Here is a 24,359-nt window from a genome sequence, read left to right as displayed (position 1 = left end):
ACCATAAAGTTCGTCGGGGTTGGTGAGGATCTGGGCTGCTGGGGCACGCTTTATTTTTCCGGCTCTAGCTCGTCGGCTTTGGGGGTGGAGGTCTTGCTCACCCAGATCTCGGACAACGACTACACATTATTATTACAAAGACTAGAATTGAGCGTGCTGCGACAAAATAAAAGCTAGAACAAAACCGGAAGAAATGATAAACAAAATTCACACAACATAAAGAAGACAGAAGAAAAGCGGAAGTAGAGAGAAGAGAAGACAGAGAGAAAATCTATACAATGCAGAGACACAGATGTTGTTGTGCTCGCTTTGTGCCCACCCAACCTACGATCACCTGCCGCAAGAGCATGGCTCTGGTGATCCCTTCAGGACCCTACGACCGTGGAGTCATCCTACGAGTCGGTATATACCGGTTTTTAAACTAACATGATTTTTAAAATTAAAACAGGTTTAATAAAACTAATTCAATACTTAAAGCTAACAAAGATAAATATAAGCTAAAATTACAATGTATAAAATTGAGGAGGTGCATAGATGTACATATATGTGTTTAAAAATTGTGCACAAAATTCAAAAGAAATAATTTTTCTTAAAAGTTTAAATCAAATTTAAATTGTATTATTAAATGTTCGTTTACTTCATGTTTTCTCTTTTCTATTAACTATTAAAATAAATTTACTTCATGTCTTTAGTTCATTTCAATTTCAATTTCAATTGTTGCATTAGCTTATGGAGATTTTATTTTTGTATATTTTAAATTAAATCATTTTTAAATTGTTTAAGTTTTCAAGTATTTTCATTTTTTTTTCAATTGCATGTTTTCATTCGAATGGCTTTTTTTTTTTAGACTCACTCAATTTTCCATCGGCGAAGATCGATCTCCCTCGAAGCTTTTCTCTGGAAAAAAGGGGTTAAAGTCCGAATGGCCCTATTTTTCTTATATTATTATTCTTTTTGCTATGCAACAATGGAACTTAATTTGAAGTAAAAAAAATAAAGGTGTAAAAATTAAATTAAAAAACTAAATTAATAATAAATTAAATTAAAATATTGGAAATTCAGCATAAATTTTCGTTATTCGGCTTCATTAAATTCACGGCTAGACGCAAGCAGATCGAGAGCATAATTCGAGCATAAGTTTTTAAATTCAAAGGCCAATATTAACAAATGTTTTGGGCCATTAATCACATTGTCTTTGTTAGAGCAAATTGTTCTCACAAAACTCAGAAGAAAAAGTAACCAAAATGGGCTTTAAGGGTAAAACCCTATTTAAAATTATTCTTCACTTGCATTAGGAGGAGGTTAGAACACAGGGGTCAGGTCAAGGTTAACCCGCGAGGTTAGCAAAATTTTCACAAAAAAAAGAATTAATCGCTTTTCCCGACGCGAAGCTGGCCAAGAGATGAGTTGCGCATCCGCGCTGTTGGCCTGATTTTTCCTGGGGATCGGCTCCTCCTGCGCTGGTTGTAGCTTCTCTACTTCATCCCCTCAGGTTAGGGGTACCCCTTGCCTAGGGACTTGACTCTTTACTGCAGGGCCCAATCTGTAAATTTTTCCATTCAAACAGTAAGCACTGCCTTTAACAAACACTCTATTTTCATAATTACCCGCTGGCTTGAGCCCTGGTAACAAAATTAAGGGATTTTCCCTTGGCGAAAGGTCTTGTCGACCTTTGGCCCTGGCCGTGCGTCGACGCTGCTTTGCTGCCTCCAATTTTCTAGTTTTCCTAACCTGGGCAACAAAAAGGTTACTCACTGTGCCCCACAAATTTGGCACTTCTCTACTCACTTTTTCTGCGAAGCTTTCAGCGGCCACTTCAACACTTGGTTTACGCGATTCACTGCCACTGTCTGATTTATTGATAATTACGAGCACCCGACACGTCTATGCTCTTCTAGACCTTGATTTAAAAAGACCTCCCACGGAAACGGAAAGTCGGCTTGAAAAAAATTTCCTAATTGGCAAATGCGCTCTTCTTCGTCTTCAGAGCAAATGTAAATTCTCTGTTAAATATGCCAAAACGCGTTTTAGTTAAATGCAGCTCTACATTACGGCACGTGCAAGCTTGCTCAAAGCTTTGTTACGTAGTCGCTTGACCACCTTTACGTGATCGGCAACACTGGCGAAGCTAGGCTTAGGCTTCACATAAAGCGTAGCATCCTTCTAGGCTGATTTCCGTGGCAGGGTCTTCAGTCGCCACTACAAAAGCCCCCCGGTAACATCTGGCTAGGGTATACATACCACTGGTACCCTAGACTGATGCCGACTGAAGCCAGATCATTGGCGAATATCTTTCGCGTGATATGTGCCTACGGGTTTTCCTTGCAAGTCTTCTAACTCGTAGTAGGCGCTTCCTAATTTCTTTCGCACTCTTGCTTTCACGAAAGAAGGTCCAAATTTAGCATTATATCCGGTCTGGAAACTGCTTTGTTTAAAATTTCTTCTAAACACTTCTTGTCCCACTGCATAAGACACAACTCGAGATCTAAGATTGTATTTCTTTTCGTTCTCGGAGTGTTTCTCCAGCATTCGCTTACATGCTTTCTCCCGCACAACGTCAAACGAGTCTTGACGACTAAACTTTAAGGATCGATCATCCAAAAGGTTGAGCTTCCTCAGCAAAGAGTATGTGGACCCGGAGTTGACCATATGCTGCCCAAAAACCATGTAATAGGGTGTAGTACCCAGGCTTGAATGCACGGACGATCTTAGTGCGCAACTGATCCTATTTAGGTGTTCGTCCCAGTCCTTTTGATCAGGCCTCAAATACGCTCTAATTGCAGCGATGACGGACCTGTTAACGCGCTCGGAGGCGTTAGCCTGAGGCGAATGTACTGCCGTCAGTGTATGCGTAACAGTATATTGCTGCATCAACTTTTGAAATGCATGCGACCGGAATTGAGACCCATTGTCTGAAACAATCGTTTCAGGAGTACCAAACGACATAAATAAGTCTCCTTCGAGATACTTTATAACGACACTGGAGTCGATCTTTCTTACGGGCTTTAGAAAAACGTACTTAGAAAAATGATCAAGCACGATGAAAATACCTATATTTCCACCTCTAGATCGGGGATAAGGTCCGAGAAAATCTATGAATAAGCGTTGGAAAAATCGTTGGCTTTCTGGTGCTTTCCCTAACGGTGGTCGCAAAACATAATTTGGTGCTTTCGTTGTTTTGCACACTTCACAAGCATTGATGTAGGCTTTGACATCTGCCACGAGTCCTGGCCAAAAATAATACCGCCTGACTCTCTCAATTGTCTTGTGTATTCCGCCATGAGCAGACAACGAGCTATCGTGAGCTCGAGAAAGTATCTCAGGCACCAGTTCCTTAGGCACCCACAGCTTCCAAGCATATTCGTCGTGCACTTGCTCTCCTGTCAAATGCTCTGCCTTTCGATAAACATATCCGCTATCCGCCCTGAGATCAGGAAAATTTGCCTGATTTCCACTCACTTTTTGAACGAGCTGCGTATATTCCTCTGATTTAAAATGATCGGAATTAAGATCCACAAGGAATCCTTCCCGCAAGTCTATTGCCGCTATCACGTCTTCGTTCACCCGAGACAAGGAGTCGGGAACTACGTTAAGCGAACCTTTGCGATGCTCAATCTCAAAATTATACCTTTGCAAGGCCAAAGCCCATCGAGCCAAACGCGAATTTAGATCATGATTGGACATTAACCATTTTAATGAAGCATGATCGGTTATTATTTTGAATTTATGTCCTTCAACGTAAGCCCTAAAACTCTTAAGAGCTACGATTGCTGCTAGGCATTCTTGCTCAGTGACTGTGTAGTTCCTTTGCGCCTTATTTAATTTCTTCGAAATGAAGGCAATAGGACGCTCGTCTCCTTCTTCAGAAACTTGCACCAACACAGCTCCTACTCCGGTTTTGCTAGCATCGCAATGTATAGCGAAAGGTTTGGAGAAGTCGGGGCTACATAAAACTGGAGCCTCGCTAAGACATTGTTTTAGTTCCTCAAACGATTTTATTGCTGCCTCAGTCAAACTAAATCTTCTTTTTGTAGTCATCAGATCTGTTAACGGGGCAGAAAGAGATGCAAAATTTGGAACGAACTTGCGATACCATCCACACAGACCCATAAAGCTTCGCAAGCTGCGCAAAGTTGTAGGCAATGGGAAATTTCTAATTGCTGCAACCTTATCAGGGTCAGTTCGAATCCCACCATCGCCGATTATATGGCCCAAATATCGAACCCTCAGCATGCAGAAGTGACTTTTGCCAATATTGATCGTCAAACCTGCACGCCTCAAGTGTAACGCAACTTCTCTTAACACTTCTAAGTGCCTCTCAAAGCTAGATGACACTACCAAGAGATCATCTAGGTAAATGAAAACCTCGTTCCTAAGATGAGCTGGCACTATTTTGTCCATCAACCGAGACATTGTACTAGTAGCGTTGCACAGCCCGAACGGCATTACTTTAAACTGATAGAGCGGTCTACCAGGAACAGTGAACGCTGTCTTGTCGCGCGAAGCCACGTCTAAAGGCACTTGCCAATAAGCGTCCTTTAGATCAAGACTAGTTATATATTCAGCCTTCGGCAAGCGACTCAGAATGCCACTAATTTGAGGTAAAGGATATGCATCCTTTTCGGTGAAACTGTTCACCTTGCGACAGTCCAAACAAATTCTAACCTTTCCAGGCTTCGTAACCATAACGATTGGAGAAGACCATGCACTGTCGGACTCCTCTATTACCCCAAGCTGCAACATCCTGTCAATTTCGGCATACATTGCCTTTTCTATGGCCGGCGAGACAGGGAAATGGCGTTGTTTAATTGGTTTTGCATTGCCCACGTCAATGGAATGGGATATGAGATTGGTCCTACCGAGTCCTTCCTGACTAAATGATGGAAAACAATTCACAACATTCGCCAACTTGGCTTTATTTATATCGGACAATTGATGCTGGTCAGCTTTGTCCTTGCAGTCAGTCTCCGTTGCGTCTAATTCGGAAATAAACAAATTCCTGGGAAGAAGATCGTAAAGTTTCCAAAAATCTATCCCAAGATACAAATCCTGCTTCAGTGAGGGCACTATGTAAATTTTCAACAGCTTCTTTACGTCGGCGTACTCAACATCCGCCTTGAAATACCCTAGTATCTGCTGTGGTCGGCCATCAGCCGTAGCAGCATTGCTGTTAATTGCTTTGTAATCCCCTTTGGTCATTACCTCACGAGCTAAGTTACCTCCAACACAACTTATTGATGCGCCGGAGTCTAAAAGGCCATAAACTACTCGACCTAACATATTAATTGGCAAAAAGGGTCGAGGATCTTTTGGTCCTGTCGGTAGAGAGCTTATGTACTCGATGCCAATTCTACATTGTTTAACATTTTGCCAGAATGATTTTATGCGAGTAGAATTGCGAGACCTTTGTTGTTGTACATCCTGTAATTTAAAGTTATCTTCCGGTAAAATTATTTCTCTTAAGTCCGAGATTTTGCTATGTAGCAAGGGACTAGCAGGTAGTTGTTGAATGTCAGGGAAAGGGAGTTGTGCAACCTCAGCTGCATCTTCTATTCTTCGGTCATCGTGGCTTGGTTCCGTGAGGCACTCGAAGTCTTCTGTCTGAATTGCGACTTCGAAATGCCGGCTTTGGAGTTTTTTGAACACTTACTGCAACTTGGCTTGTAAGTATTTGCAGCTCCACAACCGTAGCAAAATACTCTTCTCTCCGAAACGCAATCTTGATATCGGTGGCCTTCTTTGCGGCAATTCCAGCACAACAAAGAAAACGCTTCGACGTCACCATCAGTTTCAGGTTCGGAATCTATCTGAGCCTCATATTCCTGACCAAACTCTGACACTTCCCTTCTAAACGGAGTGCTTCGCGCGTAGCCACTGGACCGCTTAACATCGGCTAAAAAGGCTTCGCGCCTGCGACAAATCTCTCTTAACTCAGAAACTGAATTAATCTGAATATTTAATATTTCATGTCTAATCTCTGGCCGCAAATTGTTTCTCAGAACACGAATTAACTTATTCGATGTCCAGGGATGTTCCAGCTGATCGACTAATGCAGTAATGGTATCATAAAAACAATCGAACGATTCGTTCGGCTTTTGTTTAGTGTTTCTAACTAATTCTTCGATATCGCCATCGTCTCTGCTCTGCCGAAACTGAAGGCGCAAAGCTGAACAGAAACTGTCCCAATTAATTTCTCCATGAGCTTTATGGTATCGCCAGTAAAACTCGTTTGCTTTGCCTTCAAATAGGACACTAGCATGTTTGCACAGCAAAGAGAAATTGTTGCCTAAAGTCTCCCGAGTCAATGTATCAACTCTGTAAATAAAATTGTCTACAGATACTCCTGTGCCCGAAAATTTGATTTTCCATCCGTTCAGGATATGCACGACTTTATCTGGTCGGTTTACTAAGTCGGAGGAAGTGCTTCTTTGAGAAGCGGGAGAACCAGGAGCCAAGAGGACTTGTCTTGATTCGCTTCTGGATTCATTTCTAGATCCGCCCCTAACATCATCGTTTCCCAGCGACCGCTGTGAAGAATGCTCACTCTGAGCACTGTCCATACCTCGACTTGAATTAGCTAACGCCCTGGTGATACAATCTGTTACGGAATTTTGAATTAAATCGGTCATCCTCTCTGAAAGCGTAGCCAGTAACCTTCGCTCCATAGCCAGTAAAGTAATAGCATTAGCCGTCAAAACGCTTGAATTGTTGACCCCACTTGTGTTCGTTTGTGAACTTTGTCCTGAGGTTGAAGCTGTATTATCCAATGCTTGCTGAGAAACTGTATCTAACGGCTGCCGTTTCTTCGAGCCACTTCGGGTTTGCCTGTCAGATCCCTCTATAGGCTTTGAGATAGCTGGTCTACAAGATACTTTGCACACCGGACATTGTGCGCTATCCTTCCAGTGAGCTTCTATGCATCGCTTGTGAAACTCGTGTTGGCATGAGGTTACAAAGACCTCGGCAGTGTTTATATCTGCCTTACATATCGGACAATTATAGCTTGGGCTTGATTCAGCCCCCCTTTCTGGAGAGCGGTCTAACCCCATCGTTCCCAAGAAAATCTCAACAATAAAAAAAATACGAATTAAATTCGACAAATGAGATCTTGTTCCGATAGCAGTTAACTTGCTGCAATCGAATTCTCAGAACCCTCTGCTTCTTTGCGATAAATATAGCCAAAATGTTTAAATAAATTAAGCCAAAAAATATAGAAAATTATGAGATAAAATATCGTGAATAAATCAAGAATAAAGTAATCAAATTGTATTTACCGAACTCTAGATGTCACACGTATCGAAGGGTCATTTTATATTGATTTTCTCAGAAGTTGAAAGATTGGAAAAATAAAAGATTTTTGATTAGGTTCAAGACCTATTCAGAACAAGGGAAGCGATACTTATTTATTTCGAATTCGGACATCGAATAGTTCGGAAACACGTTCGCATGTATTCCAGAATACGATCTAAAAAAATAAAGCTTCAAGAAAAGATTAGAAAGAAAGTTAAAGAAAGCTGTAAATTACTTTTCCAGGATATGGCACGACTCGAAAGAAATGCCAGAATTTTCCATAGAGTTGAGTTCAAAGTCGAGACTAGTTTCATGACTTAGTGCTATAAAATTGGGACAGAAAATGCTCTTTGTATTGCCCTCTCTGTTTTCCTCAATTTAACGGCACCTTGTCACTTCCTCTCAATGTAGGAAAATCTTTTGTTTCCCTTTAAGTCTGGCCAGTTGGAAATACTAATATTTATCACAACTGTTTTCCAAGACTAATTAAGACAAAACAAAAAAAATTTAACACCAGTTTGAAGAAGTTGAAAGCTAGTTCAAATTAACTAAAATAGAAAGAATTTATTTACCCTTGAGTCTTAATAAAAAAAACTATTTTTATTAAAACAAACAAACAAACTTTAAAATTCTGGACAGTTACAAATACAAATATTCAAAAAGCTGTTATCCAAGAATAAATAAAACGAAATTGTTGCAAATAAGGGTATAAAATACAAGAGAGAGTTAAAGTAGAATGTGGTGAATTTGTCTATCCGCGAGTCTTAATAAAAAAATAATTTTTTTACTAAGGCTCCACACGTTGGGCGCCACTTTTCTTAATAATAATAATGAATTATAACTGTAGCGTGCAACCATAAAGTTCGTCGGGGTTGGTGAGGATCTGGGCTGCTGGGGCACGCTTTATTTTTCCGGCTCTAGCTCGTCGGCTTTGGGGGTGGAGGTCTTGCTCACCCAGATCTCGGACAACGACTACACATTATTATTACAAAGACTAGAATTGAGCGTGCTGCGACAAAATAAAAGCTAGAACAAAACCGGAAGAAATGATAAACAAAATTCACACAACATAAAGAAGACAGAAGAAAAGCGGAAGTAGAGAGAAGAGAAGACAGAGAGAAAATCTATACAATGCAGAGACACAGATGTTGTTGTGCTCGCTTTGTGCCCACCCAACCTACGATCACCTGCCGCAAGAGCATGGCTCTGGTGATCCCTTCAGGACCCTACGACCGTGGAGTCATCCTACGAGTCGGTATATACCGGTTTTTAAGCTAACATGATTTTTAAAATTAAAACAGGTTTAATAAAATTAATTCAATACTTAAAGCTAACAAAGATAAATAAAAGCTAAAATTAAAATATATAAAATTGAGGAGGTGCATAGATGTACATATATGTGTTTAAAAATTGTGCACAAAATTCAAAAGAAATAATTTTTCTTAAAAGTTTAAATCAAATTTAAATTGTATTATTAAATGTTCGTTTACTTCATGTTTTCTCTTTTCTATTAACTATTAAAATAAATTTACTTCATGTCTTTAGTTCATTTCAATTTCAATTTCAATTGTTGCATTAGCTTATGGAGATTTTATTTTTGTATATTTTAAATTAAATCATTTTTAAATTGTTTAAGTTTTCAAGTATTTTCCTTTTTTTTTTCAATTGCATGTTTTCATTCGAATGGTTTTTTTTGACTCACTCAATTTTCCATCGGCGAAGATCGATCTCCCTCGAAGATTTTCTCTGGAAAAAAGGGGTTAAAGTCCGAATGGCCCTATTTTTCTTATATTATTATTCTTTTTGCTATGCAACAATGGAACTTAATTTGAAGTAAAAATAAAGGTGTAAAAATTAAATTAAAAAAACTAAATTAATAATAAATTAAATTAAAATATTGGAAATTCAGCATAAATTTTCGTTATTCGGCTTCATTAAATTCACGGCTAGACGCAAGCAGATCGAGAGCATAATTCGAGCATAAGTTTTTAAATTCAAAGGCCAATATTAACAAATGTTTTGGGCCATTAATCACATTGTCTTTGTTAGAGCAAATTGTTCTCACAAAACTCAGAAGAAAAAGTAACCAAAATGGGCTTTAAGGGTAAAACCCTATTTAAAATTATTCTTCACTTGCATTAGGAGGAGGTTAGAACACAGGGGTCAGGTCAAGGTTAACCCGCGAGGTTAGCAAAATTTTCACAAAAAAAAGAATTAATCGCTTTTCCCGACGCGAAGCTGGCCAAGAGATGAGTTGCGCATCCGCGCTGTTGGCCTGATTTTTCCTGGGGATCGGCTCCTCCTGCGCTGGTTGTAGCTTCTCTACTTCATCCCCTCAGGTTAGAGGTACCCCTTGCCTAGGGACTTGACTCTTTACTGCAGGGCCCAATCTGTAAATTTTTCCATTCAAACAGTAAGCACTGCCTTTAACAAACACTCTATTTTCATAATTACCCGCTGGCTTGAGCCCTGGTAACAAAATTAAGGGATTTTCCCTTGGCGAAAGGTCTTGTCGACCTTTGGCCCTGGCCGTGCGTCGACGCTGCTTTGCTGCCTCCAATTTTCTAGTTTTCCTAACCTGGGCAACAAAAAGGTTACTCACTGTGCCCCACAAATTTGGCACTTCTCTACTCACTTTTTCTGCAAAGCTTTCAGCGGCCACTTCAACACTTGGTTTACGCGATTCACTGCCACTGTCTGATTTATTGATAATTACGAGCACCCGACACGTCTATGCTCTTCTAGACCTTGATTTAAAAAGACCTCCCACGGAAACGGAAAGTCGGCTTAAAAAAAAATTTCCTAATTGGCAAATGCGCTCTTCTTCGTCTTCAGAGCAAATGTAAATTCTCTGTTAAATATGCCAAAACGCGTTTTAGTTAAATGCAGCTCTACATTACGGCACGTGCAAGCTTGCTCAAAGCTTTGTTACGTAGTCGCTTGACCACCTTTACGTGATCGGCAACACTGGCGAAGCTAGGCTTAGGCTTCACATAAAGCGTAGCATCCTTCTAGGCTGATTTCCGTGGCAGGGTCTTCAGTCGCCACTACAACTATTTATATTCCCTCAACTGTATTCCTGCATGTGTGTATGTGCGATTCTGGGGGTTGTCTTAAATAGTCATAGACTGTTAGACAACAAACAATGCGCTGCTGCTGCTGCCGCTTCCACACGTCTTCTTCTACATTTTTGGGGCAAAAGTTTTTTTCCTTCAGCTCTGGAAAAACCGGGGGAAAAGTGGGCGGGGTCCATGCGTGGTGGGCGTGTCCCTTGGTAAAGTTGCAGCCGAAATGAAATATGTTCGGTGGCACGGCGAGAAATCTCATCCATGGAGAAAGGAGACGACGACGACGACGTCGGAGGAGGAGGAGAGAGACAAAAAGCCTTGGCAGGAAGTTTTGGCTACGGAAATTTATAAGATTTATGTTTAATTGTTGTTTTTGGCTTTTGCGGCATCTGCCGCGTGTCTTTCCCTTGCCCCTTTTCCGCGACTCTCTGTGTGTGTGTTTTTTTTTTTGGGGAAAAACAAATTAATTAGTGAAATTAAATGGCAGACGACGGCAAATGACAAGTTCTGGCAATTAAAAAAAAATATATATATGTATTTATATATTTATGGTTGCCACCAAGCTGAAAAGCTAGGCTAATCACAAAGTAGAGAAGGGATTATATGCAATTAATTTGTAATTTATTCATTAAACTAGAAATATGAATTGAAATTTAATAAATCATAAACTGAAACATGTTATTTATTATTATTATATTCATTCTTGCCCTAAAAAATACCTTAAAACAATAATATATAATGGCTATATATCAAATTTGATGAAAATCTGTAGAAAACTAGTAAAGTTATACGTTTTTTTTTCGTACATTTTCCGATCGTTCCTATTGCAAATATATGTATATACATATGTATATATATAGTCCAACGATTCGCCATGCTCCGATTTATATCTTAGTTAAATTATATAGAAGAATAACTCCATAGTTTCATTAAAAAAAAATAGCTTAAATTTGTTCCGAAGCAAATCTCTCGCATCTGTGCATATGATTCTCAACTGGTTCTAACATCCCCGGAACGAAGTGACTTCTGCCGGCCAAGTCTTAGAAAAGTGTTGTGTTACAAAAGTTGCAAGTCATTGTTTATTAGTGTTCAAAGTTAGTCACTGATCATATATACTTACTTACTGATCAGAGTTACTTGCTGATCAGAGTTACTTACTGATCAGAGTTACTTACTGATCATAGTTAATTACTGATCATTGTTACTTAACGTCAATTAATACTTATTGGTCATAGATACTTACTGATCATAGTTAATTACTGATCATAAATACTCACTGTTCAGAGTTAATTAAAGTACATTGATACTTCCTGATCAGAGTTACTTACTGATTATAGATACTAACTGTCTAGAGTTACTTACTGCTCATTGTTACTTACTGATCTTAGTTAATTACTGATCTTAGATACTTATTGTTCAAGAACCTTTTGATAATGCTTTAATGTCTAACAATAAGTATCCATTGTATGTGTGGGTTACATTTTCGCAAAACAACATAAGTTTCAATAATAATTGATAATTTTTGAGCAACCTCAAGACATGACAATGCACAGCTTCGAAATAAGTCTTGGGGTCAGCAGCAACAACAACAAGAATAAATATATACCATATAAACATATACATATGTATTTACCATAAATTACCAATTACACATTGTTTAGATGACGATGACGATGACGATGGAATTTCGAATGCCAGATCTGCGGCATGCAATTATAAATGCATTTGTCAAATATTGAAACAAAAATGAAATACTTACCAAGGAGATTGGAAAGTGCGGTTTTTGCTGGCTGAGCAATTAATGCCAATAATGCAATGAATACCTACTTCTTGTTGGCTAATCCAAGGACACTACACTGAGCGATGGGGAATTTTACTCAATGCAATTTAAATTCCACATGCTTTCGCTTCGATTTTTACCTGACTTAATTTCCAAACCGACCAGAGCCCTTGATCTCATAATAATTCCAACAAAAATATTTACACAAGCCACTTTGAATCGTGCCAAGCATATGCTTCAGTTCAGTTGGGAATTTTATCTGCTTCAGCTAAGGATGAGGATGATGCATTGGCAAAGGATATATATTATATATTTGGCTTAAGATGCTGTCGCAGGGACTTGACTAGATTTCCGTTGCGTGCACTTTTGTGGCCTGGCATTCCATTTTCCATTTTCCCTTTTGGCGTATGGTAATGGAGCTGCTGTTCCTGCTGGTCAGCAGCAACAAATCCTGGCCACAGAAGCCATGACCGCACTTTTAATCAAAGTGAAAACTATGAAAATTTATAAAATAATTCTCGTAAATGTGAACGTAAACGTAAACGAGCTGGAGCTGGAGAAAAGAAGGCAAAGTCGGGTGAGCTAAGCATGCAAAAACCGAATTTGGGCAAGGACCTGTCACTGCCGCCTGCAGTTTTCTCCCTCCCTCAGTTTTGCAGTTTTGCAGCCCTCAAAAAAGGGCAGCAGGAGCAGGAAACAGGAGCAGGAGCAGGAGCAGGGACATCAGCCAGACGAGTAAGAGCAGCAGCAGCCGCACCCCCAAAAACCAAACATTCTCTGATACAAGGACCTCACTATGTTTGTGTTTGTGTTGTGGATTTTCGGTTGGCCTTGTTCCCTGCTCCGAGAATATTTGCATGATATATGCAGTTATAATAAACCACAAGAGCTGCTAAGGCAACACAAGGAGAGCGGCGCCAAGGACCCAGGACAAGGAACAAACAAATGCCAATGTGCAACGGTGCGTATGAAGGCAAGGGCCAGCCAAGATCCTGCAGCGTCTGCCGATCGAAATAATGCAACGCATATAGATTAACCTTAGTGCATTATTTATCCAAAATCGAATTGGTATTAACAAACACAGGCATTTAGGCTCAGCTCTTTCCATAGGTTTCAGCATTTCGATAAAGAAACTGCTTATAATAAGCTTTAAACTAAATGGAAATAAAGAAATATATATTTATGGTATCTTTTATACAAATTAATCCATGTATATATTTTTATATAATATAAATAATAAACTAAACAAAAAACACATTACCAATTTGTATTATACAAATTAAGATGGCAGAGATAACATTCTAGGTTTATGGTGGCAATCATAGAAATTACCATAGAAACTATCGCAAAATTATCGGCAAGGTATTTCCAAAAAGGCTTGAAAGTGCCCTACCTAGGAAGTGTCAAATAAAATAAAACACAAAATAATTTCATTCATTGTCGGAGTTTTGTGAGTGCATAATCTATTTGTAAAAAATGGTATTATAAAGCGTGTGAAAGCCGACTTTATTTAAATGGATTGTGTTCAACGAAAGCCAAGTGAAGAGAAGAACATACGGATCACGCGCGAGTTTTGGCCAATGTTTGGTCGTGTTATTCACAAAAGCCGTTTATTCTTATTATTCATATACATCCCAGCCTCAGGTGAGTTTTGAGAGCGAGTCGTACTCTTTTTCAATAATTTAGCATTCAATTTAGATTTATTATTTATTTATTTCTATTAATTATTTACTTCCATTTATTTGTTTTGAAAACATACATATTTATTTTTGCCCTGCAGTTAAACTGCACAGTAACCTTTGCATTTGAGATCGAAAAAACAAAAATAAAATTTACCTAAACATAAAATAAATTAAAAATAGATATTAAATACTTCGGAAGCAGCGGTCAAAACATTCTGTGATTGCCTCGATGGATTCCATCCTGTTTAGTTTCATTACTGACCATGCAGACCATATTGATGTTTACAAAGAAACCTATGATCGTCCTAAGGTGAGTCCTGCATTGTTCTCCTATTGCTAAATAACCGATTTATTGTCTTAGCCGGAGTTACTGCCCATAGATCCTTCAAATACAGATATTGAAGTTGAAATTGAAAAGGAAATGGAAATTTTAAAGAGCAAAAAGCTGCAGACTACTGTGAGAAGTACTGTGGAATCCGCTAAAGCCAAAGTGGATTTAAGCGTAAGCGAATTCACCTTACAAATTATATTAACTTTCAGGCGCGCAGTTAATTGGTTTTTATTGCAAACAATTATTTTTTTATACTCACATAACATAAGTGTTACTTAAAGCTTGTTTTTTATGTATACCTTTTGGGTATTTGGAAAAATTTTATACATTTTTTACAAGCATTTATATTTATTTTTTTTACCAGTTAACTCCATTGGACTTTATGCCGTCAACACCTAAGGCCGCATCTCATAAACTTGTGAGTTTGTATTCTGCTCATATTTTTCTTTTTCGGAATTAAAATCTAATTAAATGATCAATTTTAATCTAGATTAATCTGACATAAATGTTTATAAAATATTCTTTGTTTTTTAGCAGAATTTTCAAAACCTAAACAAACAAGAGACCTCCTCAAATGAAGAATCCGAGCCTATTACTAATACTACCAAGTCAATCGATGATTCAGTTCGAGAGTCAGCAGAATGCGAAGCTCCAAGTATTTTAAATAATGCTCTAGAGACAGTAGCCAAGGGGAAAAGGGAAACGAAAAAGCAAAACCAGAAGAAAGCCAATAACAAGCATGGTTATTTAATAACCAAGAAGAAAACGGAAAAGAGACTGAGAATCCGGAATTTAGCCAATCTAAAGAACATTCCCGCCACTATACTTATGTCACCAGTAAAACACAAAAAACCAACACCAAAAAAACTAAAACCAAACACACCACTTCCTTCGATTACATCACAACTGAGGGACACAACACCAACAAAATCGTTGACTCCTTTTAAATGTGTATCACCAATAAGGGACACAACACCAACAAAATCATTGCTACCCATTAAATTAATATCACCAATAAGGGATACATCCCCAATATCAACAACACCATCTAAAGAAACATCGACAAAATTAACAACACCAACAATACCGCTGCCTTTTATTACAGATTTATTACCAACACTAAAAAACCCAATATCATTGATCTCTACTTCATTTCTTTCTCCAAATAAAGACACAACACCAACAAAACTTTTGCCCCCCATTACTTGTATTTCACCAGTGAGGGACAGTACATCAACAAAATCATTGTCTCCCATTAAAATTACAACACCAATTAGGGATACATCCCCAACAAAACCATTGACTTCTATTACAAATATATCATCAATAAGAGATACATCCTCAACATCCACAACACCATCTAAAGAAACGCCACCAAAACAAACCACACCGCTACCCTCCATTGAATATTTATCACCAGCAATACCAAAACTATTGCCCTTTACTTCAATTGTTTCTTCAAAAAAGGGCACATCACCATCAAAACCATTGCCCCCCAGTACATGTATTTCACCTGTGAGGGATAGTACATCTACAAAACCATTGTCTCCCATTAAAATTATGACACCAATTAGGGATACATCCCCAGCAAAACCATTGACTCCTATTATAAATATATCACCAATAAGAGATACATCCCCAACATCGACAACAACATCTAAAGAAACACCAACAAAACAAACAACACCGCTGCCTTCCATTGAATACTTATCGCCATCACCAGCAAAACCAAAACCATTGCCCTCCCTTACACCTATTTCACCTATAAAGGATACAACACCAGCAGAACCATTGCCCCCCAGTACATGTATGTCACCAGTGAGGGACAGTACACCAAAAAAACCATTGACTCCTATTAAATTTATATCACCAATAAGGGGCACATCCCCAACATCAACAGCACCAACTAAAATAAAACAAACAAAACCAACAAAACTAACACCACAAACAAACCGATTGCCATCCATCACATGCTTGTCACCTTCACCAACAAGACGAACTCCATTGTCCTCTACTTTATTTATTTCTCCATTAAAGGACACCCCACCAACAAAACTAGTGCCCTCCATTACATGTATGCCAGTATCACTAACAAAACCAACACCATTGCCATCTACTTCATTTATTTCTCCAATAAAGGAGACACCACAAAAAAAACTATTGACTCCCATTAAATTTATTTCTCCAATACAGGACACACCACCAACAAAACCATTGCTCTCCATTACATATGTTTCACCATCACCAACAAAATCATCACTATTGCCCTCTAGTTCATTTATTTCTCCAATAAGGGACACTCCACCAAGAAAATCCTTGCCTCCCATTAAATTTATTTCTCCAATACAGGACACACCACCAACAAAACCATTGCCCTCCATTACATTTATGTCACTATCACCCGAAAAACCAGAACAATATTCCTCCATTTCCTTTTTACCACCACCACCACCACCACCGCCACCTCTACCACCACCACCCACAATTCTAATAACACGGAAAGTGATCCGGGCCAAATGTGTCAAAACTTCCTCTATTGCCAAGGTATACACCTTGATGCGACGCTGTTGGGTCAAGAAAGAGACTCCCAAGTCCAAAGCTCCAATTCCTTCAATTCAGGGAAAGAATGTCGAAGTCAAGAAAAAAGCTGCTTCAATTAAACCCCCATTTGTTCCACCTGTAACTCGTAATAAATACCTGAGTTATCCGTTCGCACCGAGGAATCGTTTGCAAAGATCCAAATGGCACGGTCGCCCGATTCCTCTACTGACTCCAGTACTACCTTGCGTTATATATGCATTGGATATATATTAATTTAATATATTTTACAGTTTTTCAGTGGTGCCATTACACGTCTCCAGGATAGGCCAAAGTCACCAAACCGTTCGCCGTCCTTGTCGCCCACGACCTCATCACCGCCCTCATCGACATCATCATCTTCATCCTCGTCCTCATCGTCATCATCTTCATCCTCGTCCTCATCGTCATCATCTTCATCCTCGTCATCATTGCCATCATCTCCCACATCGTCCGTATCCGTCTCGTCTTCTTCGAATACTTCCCATACTTCGAAAACCTTGAATACATCATATACTTCGGATTCTTCGGATACCTCGGATGTTTCTGATACTTTGAATAAGTCGAATACCTCGAATGTACCAAAAGTCGTGGAAAGCAAGAATACCATGATTGCAAGCAATGACAACCAATCCATGGACTTCACGGTTATCATGGATGATAGCGGCACCAAGGGTATCCCTGGCATACTCAAAAAATGTGGTTCCTCGAAGAAAACCAATGTTAAGAAAGTCAGGTTTATGGAGGAAAACAGTGTTATCAGTTTCGACAAAGATGCCTGTACTGCAAGTGTTGGCAGGAATGTCAAGCCAATCGCGGATATCAAGGATGCTGGGAGTGCTAAGGATAACCCTGGCAATCCCAAAAAATTAGGGGTCGCCCAAAGGGGCAAGTATGTCAAGAAAGTCAAGCCCACGGAGGAAGACAAGGCTCTCGAATTGCAAAAGGATGCCAAAGGTGCTCGCTCTGCCAGGAATGTCAAGAATGTGGCAGAACCTAAAAATGCTAGAGGCGCCAAGCAGAAACCTGGGATCAAGAATAAAGTCGAAAAGTCCCCTGACAACAAAGCCAGGGATGCCAAAAATGTCAAGAATGTCGCGAAAGAAGGCGAGGTTCTCAAAGATGACGATTATGCGGAGTATTTCAAGGATGTCAACTTTGACGAAGAGGTAAGCGATTCCCAGAACACCGAAGACTCCGGGAATTTCGATGAAGCTGAGAATCCTGACGATCCATTCGGTTTGAAGGCCTCGTTGGCTATGGGCTTATTTGCTTCGGATGCCTCCGATAACTCGGATGACTCATCTCACTCTGATACTTCAGAATCCTCTCAGCCTTCCAAAGCTTGCAAACGCATTAGGGCTCAGAATAAGAAATCCACGAAATCGGATTCATCATCAAATGTAAAGAACAAGGATCTACCAGACTTAATCGATAAACATTTGAAATTGACAAGTAAAAAGGAAGCTGTTGAGGCCAAAAGTAGTCGGAAACCACCGGCATCACCGAAGAGTTCCAAGAGCTCCATAAAATCAAGCCCTGAGAAGTGTCCTAGGAAAAGAAAAGTTAAAGACGATAAAGATAGCGGAAGCCATATTGATACCCCAAAGGTTGAGGTACCCAAAGCAGTTCCTGCTGCACCTCAAGAAAAAATTATGTGCTACGTTCCTGCTTCTGTTTTTCAGAGAAAAGTAAGTAATCTTACTTTGGAATATGATCACACACGTTCTAATGTATAAATACCATTATTATTTTTTTTTTTTTAGAAAGTTACACGCATTACAAAACCGACTGTCAAGGCAGTAGACAAAATTATGAATTCTTATACTCCCCCCGTTGAAGAAGTTCCAGTTCCATCGGGTCAAGTACTTTTTGTGAGTGGTCCTAATTGAAATAATAATAACACTTTTCTCCATTCATAATTCCTTTATATATTTGATATATTCTTTAGCAACAATTTCTGGCTTACCAAAAGGCAAAATTAAAAGAGAAAGAAATGAAAGAAAATGTAAGTTTTTATAATAATCTATTCATTAATACTCTAAGTATTATGTTTCAATAGCCGGAAAAGTCCAAAGAGAATAAGGTTACTTCAAATGACTCAGAGGCACTGAAACCCCTACCAGGTTTGGATAAAAAGGTGAGTAAGCTATTTTTTTGTATTTAATTAATGATCACAACCTGCTTTATGATACATATGCATAGTGCAAAGAGAATAAGGATACTACAAATCCCTCAGAGACACTGAAATCCCTACCAGATTTGGATGAAAAGGTGAGTTAGCTATTTTTATACCCTTGCAGGGTATTATAATTTCAGTCAGAAGTTTGCAACGCAGTGAAGGAGGCACCTCCGACTATATAAAGTATATATATTCTTGATCAGGATCAACAGCCGAGTCGATCTAGCCATGTCCGTCTGTCCGTCTGTCCGTCTGTCCGTCTGTCCTTCTGTCCGTCTGTCCGTCTGTCCGTTTCTACGCAAACTAGTCTCTCAGTTTTGAAGCTATCTAAATGAAACTTTGTAGTTAGCCTTCTATATACTCTCACTCGTATATATGTCGGAACGGGCCGGATCGGACGACTATATCCTATAGCTTCCATAGGAATGATCGGAAAATTTTTACAAAAAAATTTTAACTTTTTCAGTTTTCAATAGAATTGGCTCAAATTTGAGATATAGCGATTTTACTATACTCTACAATTTTGTATAAAATTTTATGAAAATCGGGCTACTATATCATATAGCTCCGATAGGAACGATCGAGAAATTAATACAATTAAATTTATAACTTTTCCAGTTTTCAGCTGATTTTCATCAAATTTGAGGTATAGCCATTTCATATAAGTCTTAAATTTTGTGGCAAATTTCATGAAAATCGGACGACTATATCATATAGGTTCCATACAAACGATCGTTTGATGTAGAGGAAAAATGCAAATCTGTGACTGTAAAATTGCAAATATAATATGTATAGGTGAATGAAATGAAAGCAGGTATTACTTCATTGTTTTTTAACACAAATATATATAATTAATATTGTATGGATTCCTATTCACAGAAGTTCTATCTCCAAGGGTATATAAACTTCGGCGTGCCGAAGTTAGCTTTCTTTCTTGTTTGTATTAAGTTAATGATCAAAACCAGTTTTTCGATACATATTAAGGCAAAAATTTAAATAGATAAAGTTAATAAGATATTATTAAACATATTTTCAGACATCTGCGGTTAATAAAATTGACTCAGAAAAAGAACACAAAGGTTGTGAAGTGGAAAAGAATATTTTAAATTCCCTAAAGGAGCATAATAAGAAGGATGAGTTTATGACAGATTCCTCAGGAGGAGAAGATGATGTGAGTGAGCTATGTTTTGCAAACATTAATAAATGAGAATAAATTTTAAACATCTTTAGATTCGTCCTGTGCTTAAATCTGATAAGAAATCAGAAGCTTTGAAAGGAGAAGTAAGTGCTTACTACTATAGTGTATAAAATTATGTTATAACTCTATAATTTGCAGAACGTCGACAAGCCAATAAAAGCTACACTAAATTCACCAAAACTGCATGTAAGCAAAAACAGAAATCAGAAATCAAAAGATATGGAAGCAGGAGTAAGTGTTTACTAATTAAGTCTCTTTAATTATGTTTTAACTTTATATTTTCTAGAAAATAAACGAGCCAATGATTGCTACTATAAATTCACCAAAACTGCATGTAAGCAAAAACAGAAACCAGAAATCAAAAGATATGGAAGTAGAAGTAAGTTCTTACTGCTTAAGTCTATATAATTATATTATGACTATATAATTTGCAGAAAGTTGACGAGCCAATAAAAGCTACAATAAATTCACCAATATGGCATGCAGGCAAAATCAGAAATCAGAAATCAAAAGATATGGAAGCAGGAGTAAGTGTTTACTAATCAAGTCTCTTTAATTATGTTTTAACTTTATATTTTCTAGAAAATAAACGAGCCAATGATTGCTACTATAAATTCACCAAAACTGAATGTAAGCAAAATCAGAAATCAGAATCAGAAATCAAAGGATATGGAAGTCAAAGTAAGTTCTTACTGCTTAAGTCTATATAATTATATTATGACTATATAATTTGTAGAAAGTGGACGAGCCAATAAAAGCTACAATAAATTCACCAATATGGCATGTAGGCAAAATCGGAAATCAGAAATCAAAAGATATGGAAGCAGGAGTAAGTGTTTACTAATCAAGTCTCTTTAATTATGTTTTAACTTTATATTTTCTAGAAAATAAACGAGCCAATGATTGCTACTATAAATTCACCAAAACTGAATGTAAGCAAAATAAGAAATCAGAATCAGAAATCAAAGGATATGGAAGTCAAAGTAAGTTCTTACTGCTTAAGTCTATATAATTATATTATGACTATATAATTTGTAGAAAGTGGACGAGCCAATAAAAGCTACAATAAATTCACCAATATGGCATGCAGGCAAAATCAGAAATCAGAAATCAAAAGATATGGAAGCAGGAGTAGGTGTTTACTAATCAAGTCTCTTGAATTATGTTTTAACTTTATATTTTCTAGAAAATAAACGAGCCAATGATAGCTACTATAAATTCACCAAAACTGAATGTAAGCAAAATCAGAAATCAGAATCAGAAATTAAAGGATATGGAAGTCAAAGTAAGTTCTTACTGCTTAAGTCTCGATAATGATATTATAACTTTATAATTTGTAGAAAGTAGACGAGCCAATGAAAGCTACAATAAGTTCACCAATATGGCATGTAGGCAAAATCAGAAATCAGAAATCAAAAGAGATGGAAGCAGGAGTAGGTGTTTACTAATCAAGTCTCTTTAATTATGTTTTAACTTTATATTTTCTAGAAAATAAACGAGCAAATGATTGCTACTATAAATTCACCAAAACTGAATGTAAGCAAAATAAGAAATCAGAATCAGAAATCAATGGATATGGAAGTCAAAGTAAGTTCTTACTGCTTAAGTCTATATAATTATATTGTGACTATATAATTTGTAGAAAGTAGACGAGCCAATGAAAGCTACAATAAGTTCACCAATATGGCATGTAAGCAAAATCAGAAATCAGAAATTAAAAGATGTGGAAGCAGAAGTAAGTGCTTACGACTTAAGTCTATAAAATAATGTTTTCACTTTATAATTTCTAGAAAATAGACGTGCCAATTAAGGATACAATAAATTTACCAAAACTGCATTTAATTAAAATCAGAAATCAGAATCAGAAATCAAAAGATATGGAAGTTAAAGTAAGTTTTTACTGCTTAAGTCTCAATAATGATATGTTAAACCTTTATAATTTCTAGAAAGTAGACGAGCCAATGAAAGCCACAATAAATTCACCAATATGGCATGTAAGCAAAATCAGAAATCAGAAATCAAAAGATATGGAAGCAGAAGTAACTGTTTACTACTTAAGTGTATATAATTATGTTATAACTTTATAATTTCTAGAAAAAAGACGAGCCCATGAAGGATACATTAAATTTACCAAAACTGCAGTTAATCAAAATCAGAAATCAGAATCAGAAATCAAAGGATATGGAAGTCAAAGTAAGTACTTACTACCTAAGTCTCGATAATGATACTATAACTTTATAATTTCTAGAAAGTAGACGAGCCAATGAAAGATACAATAAATTCACCAATTTGGCATGTAAGCAAAATCAGAAATCAGAGTCCGAAATCAAAAGATATGGAAGTCAAAGTAAGTAGTTACTGCTTAAGTCTCGATAAGGATATTATAACTTTATAATTTGTAGAAAGTAGACGAGCCGATGAAAGCTATAATGAATTCACCAATATGGCATGTAAGCAAAATCAGAAATCAGAAATCAAAAGATATGGAAGCAGAAGTAAGTGCTTACTACTTAAGTCTATATAATTATGTTATAACTTTAAAATTTCTAGAAAAAAGTCGAGCCGATGAAGGATACAATAAATTTACCAAAAGTGCATTTAATCAAAATCAGAAATCAGAGTCAGAAATCAAAAGATATGGAAGTCAAAGTAAGTACTTACTGCCTAAATCTCGATAATGATACTATAACTTTATATTTTCTAGAAAATAGACGAGCCAATGAAAGATACAATAAATTCACCAATATGGCATGTAAGCAGAATCAGAAATCAGAATCAGAAATCAAAAGATATGGAAGTTAAAGTAAGTACATACTGCTTTAGTCTATATAATTATTTTATAACTATATAATTTGTAGAAAGTGGACGAGCCAATAAAAGCTACAATAAATTTACCAAAACTGCATGTAATCAAAATCAGAAATCAGAATCCGAAATCAAAAGATATTGAAGTTAGAGTAAGTACTACTTCTTAAGTCTATATAATTATATTATAACTATATAATATAATAATAATCTAAATAATTATATTATAACTTTATAATTTGTAGAAAGTGGACGAGCCAATGAAAGATATAATAAATTTACGAAAACTGCTTGAAAATGACTTGAATGTAAGTAAAAGCAAAAATCAGAATCAGAAATCCGAAGCTATGGAAGTAGAAGTAAGTGATTACTACTTAAGTCCCGATAATGATAATATATTTATAATTTGTAGGAAGTGGACGATCCAATGAAAGATGCAATAAATTTAGTGAAACTGCTTGACAATGACTTAAATGAAATTAAAATCAGAAATCAGAAATCAGAAGATATGGAAGTAGATGTATGTGCTTGCTACTTAGGTCTATATAATGATGTTATAACTTTATAATTTGTAGGAAGTGGACGAGGTAATGAAAGATACAATAAATTCGGCAAAACTGCCTGACAATAATTTAAATGTAAGTAATTTTTATTTAATTTTTCTTTAAGACTTCTAATCCTTTAATTTGCAGACGAAAAATTGTGAAGAGATTGAGCTGTCCATGGGGAATAAAATAGAGATTGATGAGACCCCCCAAGAACATGTAATTTCTACCATATTATTCGTATTTTAAATTATATAAATGCTTTCAAATAACATTTTTCATCCTTAGGACTCTTCTCGGGACAGTCTCGTTCGAAATGCATTCGATGGTCGCAAATATAGGACACTGCGGGATCTGATGGAGCGAACAAAACTATCGAAAAAGAGCGTTCGCAAGGCCCTTAAGCGGATCGGAAAAATCAAGCGCCGGAAGTGGCGCATCAGCAAGTTTTATTTATTTGCCGTAGATTCGCAGAAGATCGACCAGGCAATGACCAGCGAAATCAAACCGGTGAGTGGTTTTTAAATATTAGTATTAAGAGATAATAATATTAACGGGAGCTACTCTCAGTTGGAGATGAAAGATGAATATAGGAAGGTAATAAAAACCTATCAGAGATTCAAGTTCCAGCGCATGGAGGCTCTAAAGGAGGGCACTGGGCTCACAGAACAAGAACTGAACAAAATTCTCAAGGTGATCGGCCGTAAACGATCCACCAAGTGGCGTTTGCTCAACTACAAGAAACCACTTCAACACACTCACCGTGGCCACAAAAAGATCACCAGATCAACTTAAGCCTTCCTTTTTACTTCTGCAAACTCTTTATCAATTTTATTATTTTATTAAATTTAATACACTCAAAAATTTGAATTTTAGTTTAATTAAAATTACGTATTTTCTA

The 24,359-nt window shown here is 37.2% G+C and overlaps 2 protein-coding genes and 2 long non-coding RNA genes across 6 annotated transcripts; 1 reads left to right on the top strand and 3 right to left on the bottom strand.

Annotated features, from left to right (window-relative positions):
- Window positions 1-430: 430 nt before the first annotated feature.
- Window positions 431-2,277, bottom strand: LOC147643198 (uncharacterized). Its single transcript, XR_015272269.1, has 3 exons — window positions 1,789-2,277; window positions 1,608-1,731; window positions 431-1,543 (listed from the first exon to the last, which is right to left on the bottom strand). It is a non-coding gene; the product is annotated as an uncharacterized LOC147643198 (long non-coding RNA).
- Window positions 2,278-5,549: 3,272 nt separating this feature from the next.
- Window positions 5,550-10,335, bottom strand: LOC147643197 (uncharacterized). Its single transcript, XM_086835201.1, has 2 exons — window positions 9,745-10,335; window positions 5,550-9,680 (listed from the first exon to the last, which is right to left on the bottom strand). The coding sequence occupies exon 2, from the start codon at window positions 7,047-7,049 to the stop codon at window positions 5,550-5,552; it is 1,500 nt and encodes a 499-aa protein (XP_086691327.1). The 5' UTR covers window positions 7,050-9,680; window positions 9,745-10,335.
- A 1,626-nt stretch (window positions 10,336-11,961) lies between these two features.
- On the bottom strand, window positions 11,962-12,353 carry LOC110180554 (uncharacterized). Of its 2 annotated transcripts, XR_002319476.1 has the most exons (3): window positions 12,279-12,335; window positions 12,118-12,214; window positions 11,962-12,058 (listed from the first exon to the last, which is right to left on the bottom strand). It is a non-coding gene; the product is annotated as an uncharacterized LOC110180554 (long non-coding RNA). The 2 variants fall into 2 exon arrangements; XR_002319475.2 differs by having other exon boundaries at window positions 12,118-12,353.
- A 1,559-nt stretch (window positions 12,354-13,912) lies between these two features.
- LOC110180542 (uncharacterized) lies at window positions 13,913-24,311 on the top strand. 2 transcript variants are annotated; one of them, XM_086835538.1, is made up of 33 exons: window positions 13,913-14,130; window positions 14,182-14,322; window positions 14,516-14,569; window positions 14,686-16,926; window positions 16,983-18,419; window positions 18,495-18,602; window positions 18,680-18,736; window positions 18,791-18,854; window positions 18,989-19,002; window positions 19,947-20,081; window positions 20,141-20,191; window positions 20,247-20,339; window positions 20,845-20,937; window positions 20,993-21,091; window positions 21,147-21,239; window positions 21,295-21,393; window positions 21,449-21,541; window positions 21,597-21,695; window positions 21,751-21,843; window positions 21,899-21,997; window positions 22,055-22,147; window positions 22,203-22,301; window positions 22,357-22,455; window positions 22,511-22,603; window positions 22,659-22,757; window positions 22,813-22,911; window positions 22,967-23,065; window positions 23,159-23,272; window positions 23,326-23,433; window positions 23,489-23,551; window positions 23,606-23,677; window positions 23,747-23,968; window positions 24,029-24,311. In XM_086835538.1, exons 1-33 carry the CDS (start codon window positions 14,050-14,052, stop codon window positions 24,251-24,253), a joined length of 6,729 nt encoding a protein of 2,242 aa, XP_086691664.1. In that variant the 5' UTR covers window positions 13,913-14,049; the 3' UTR covers window positions 24,254-24,311. The 2 variants fall into 2 exon arrangements, with proteins under 2 accessions (XP_086691664.1, XP_086691663.1); XM_086835537.1 differs by having other exon boundaries at window positions 18,791-18,868; window positions 18,934-19,002.
- Window positions 24,312-24,359: the final 48 nt, after the last annotated feature.

The sequence above is a fragment of the Drosophila serrata genome, unplaced genomic scaffold, assembly GCF_035046125.1.
Source record: "Drosophila serrata isolate PLE 108 unplaced genomic scaffold, ASM3504612v1 contig_276, whole genome shotgun sequence".
NCBI classification, from domain to species: Eukaryota; Metazoa; Arthropoda; class Insecta; order Diptera; family Drosophilidae; genus Drosophila; species Drosophila serrata.
The sequence above is the reverse complement of the archived record's forward strand: the minus strand, read 5'-3'. Positions and strand labels throughout refer to the sequence as shown.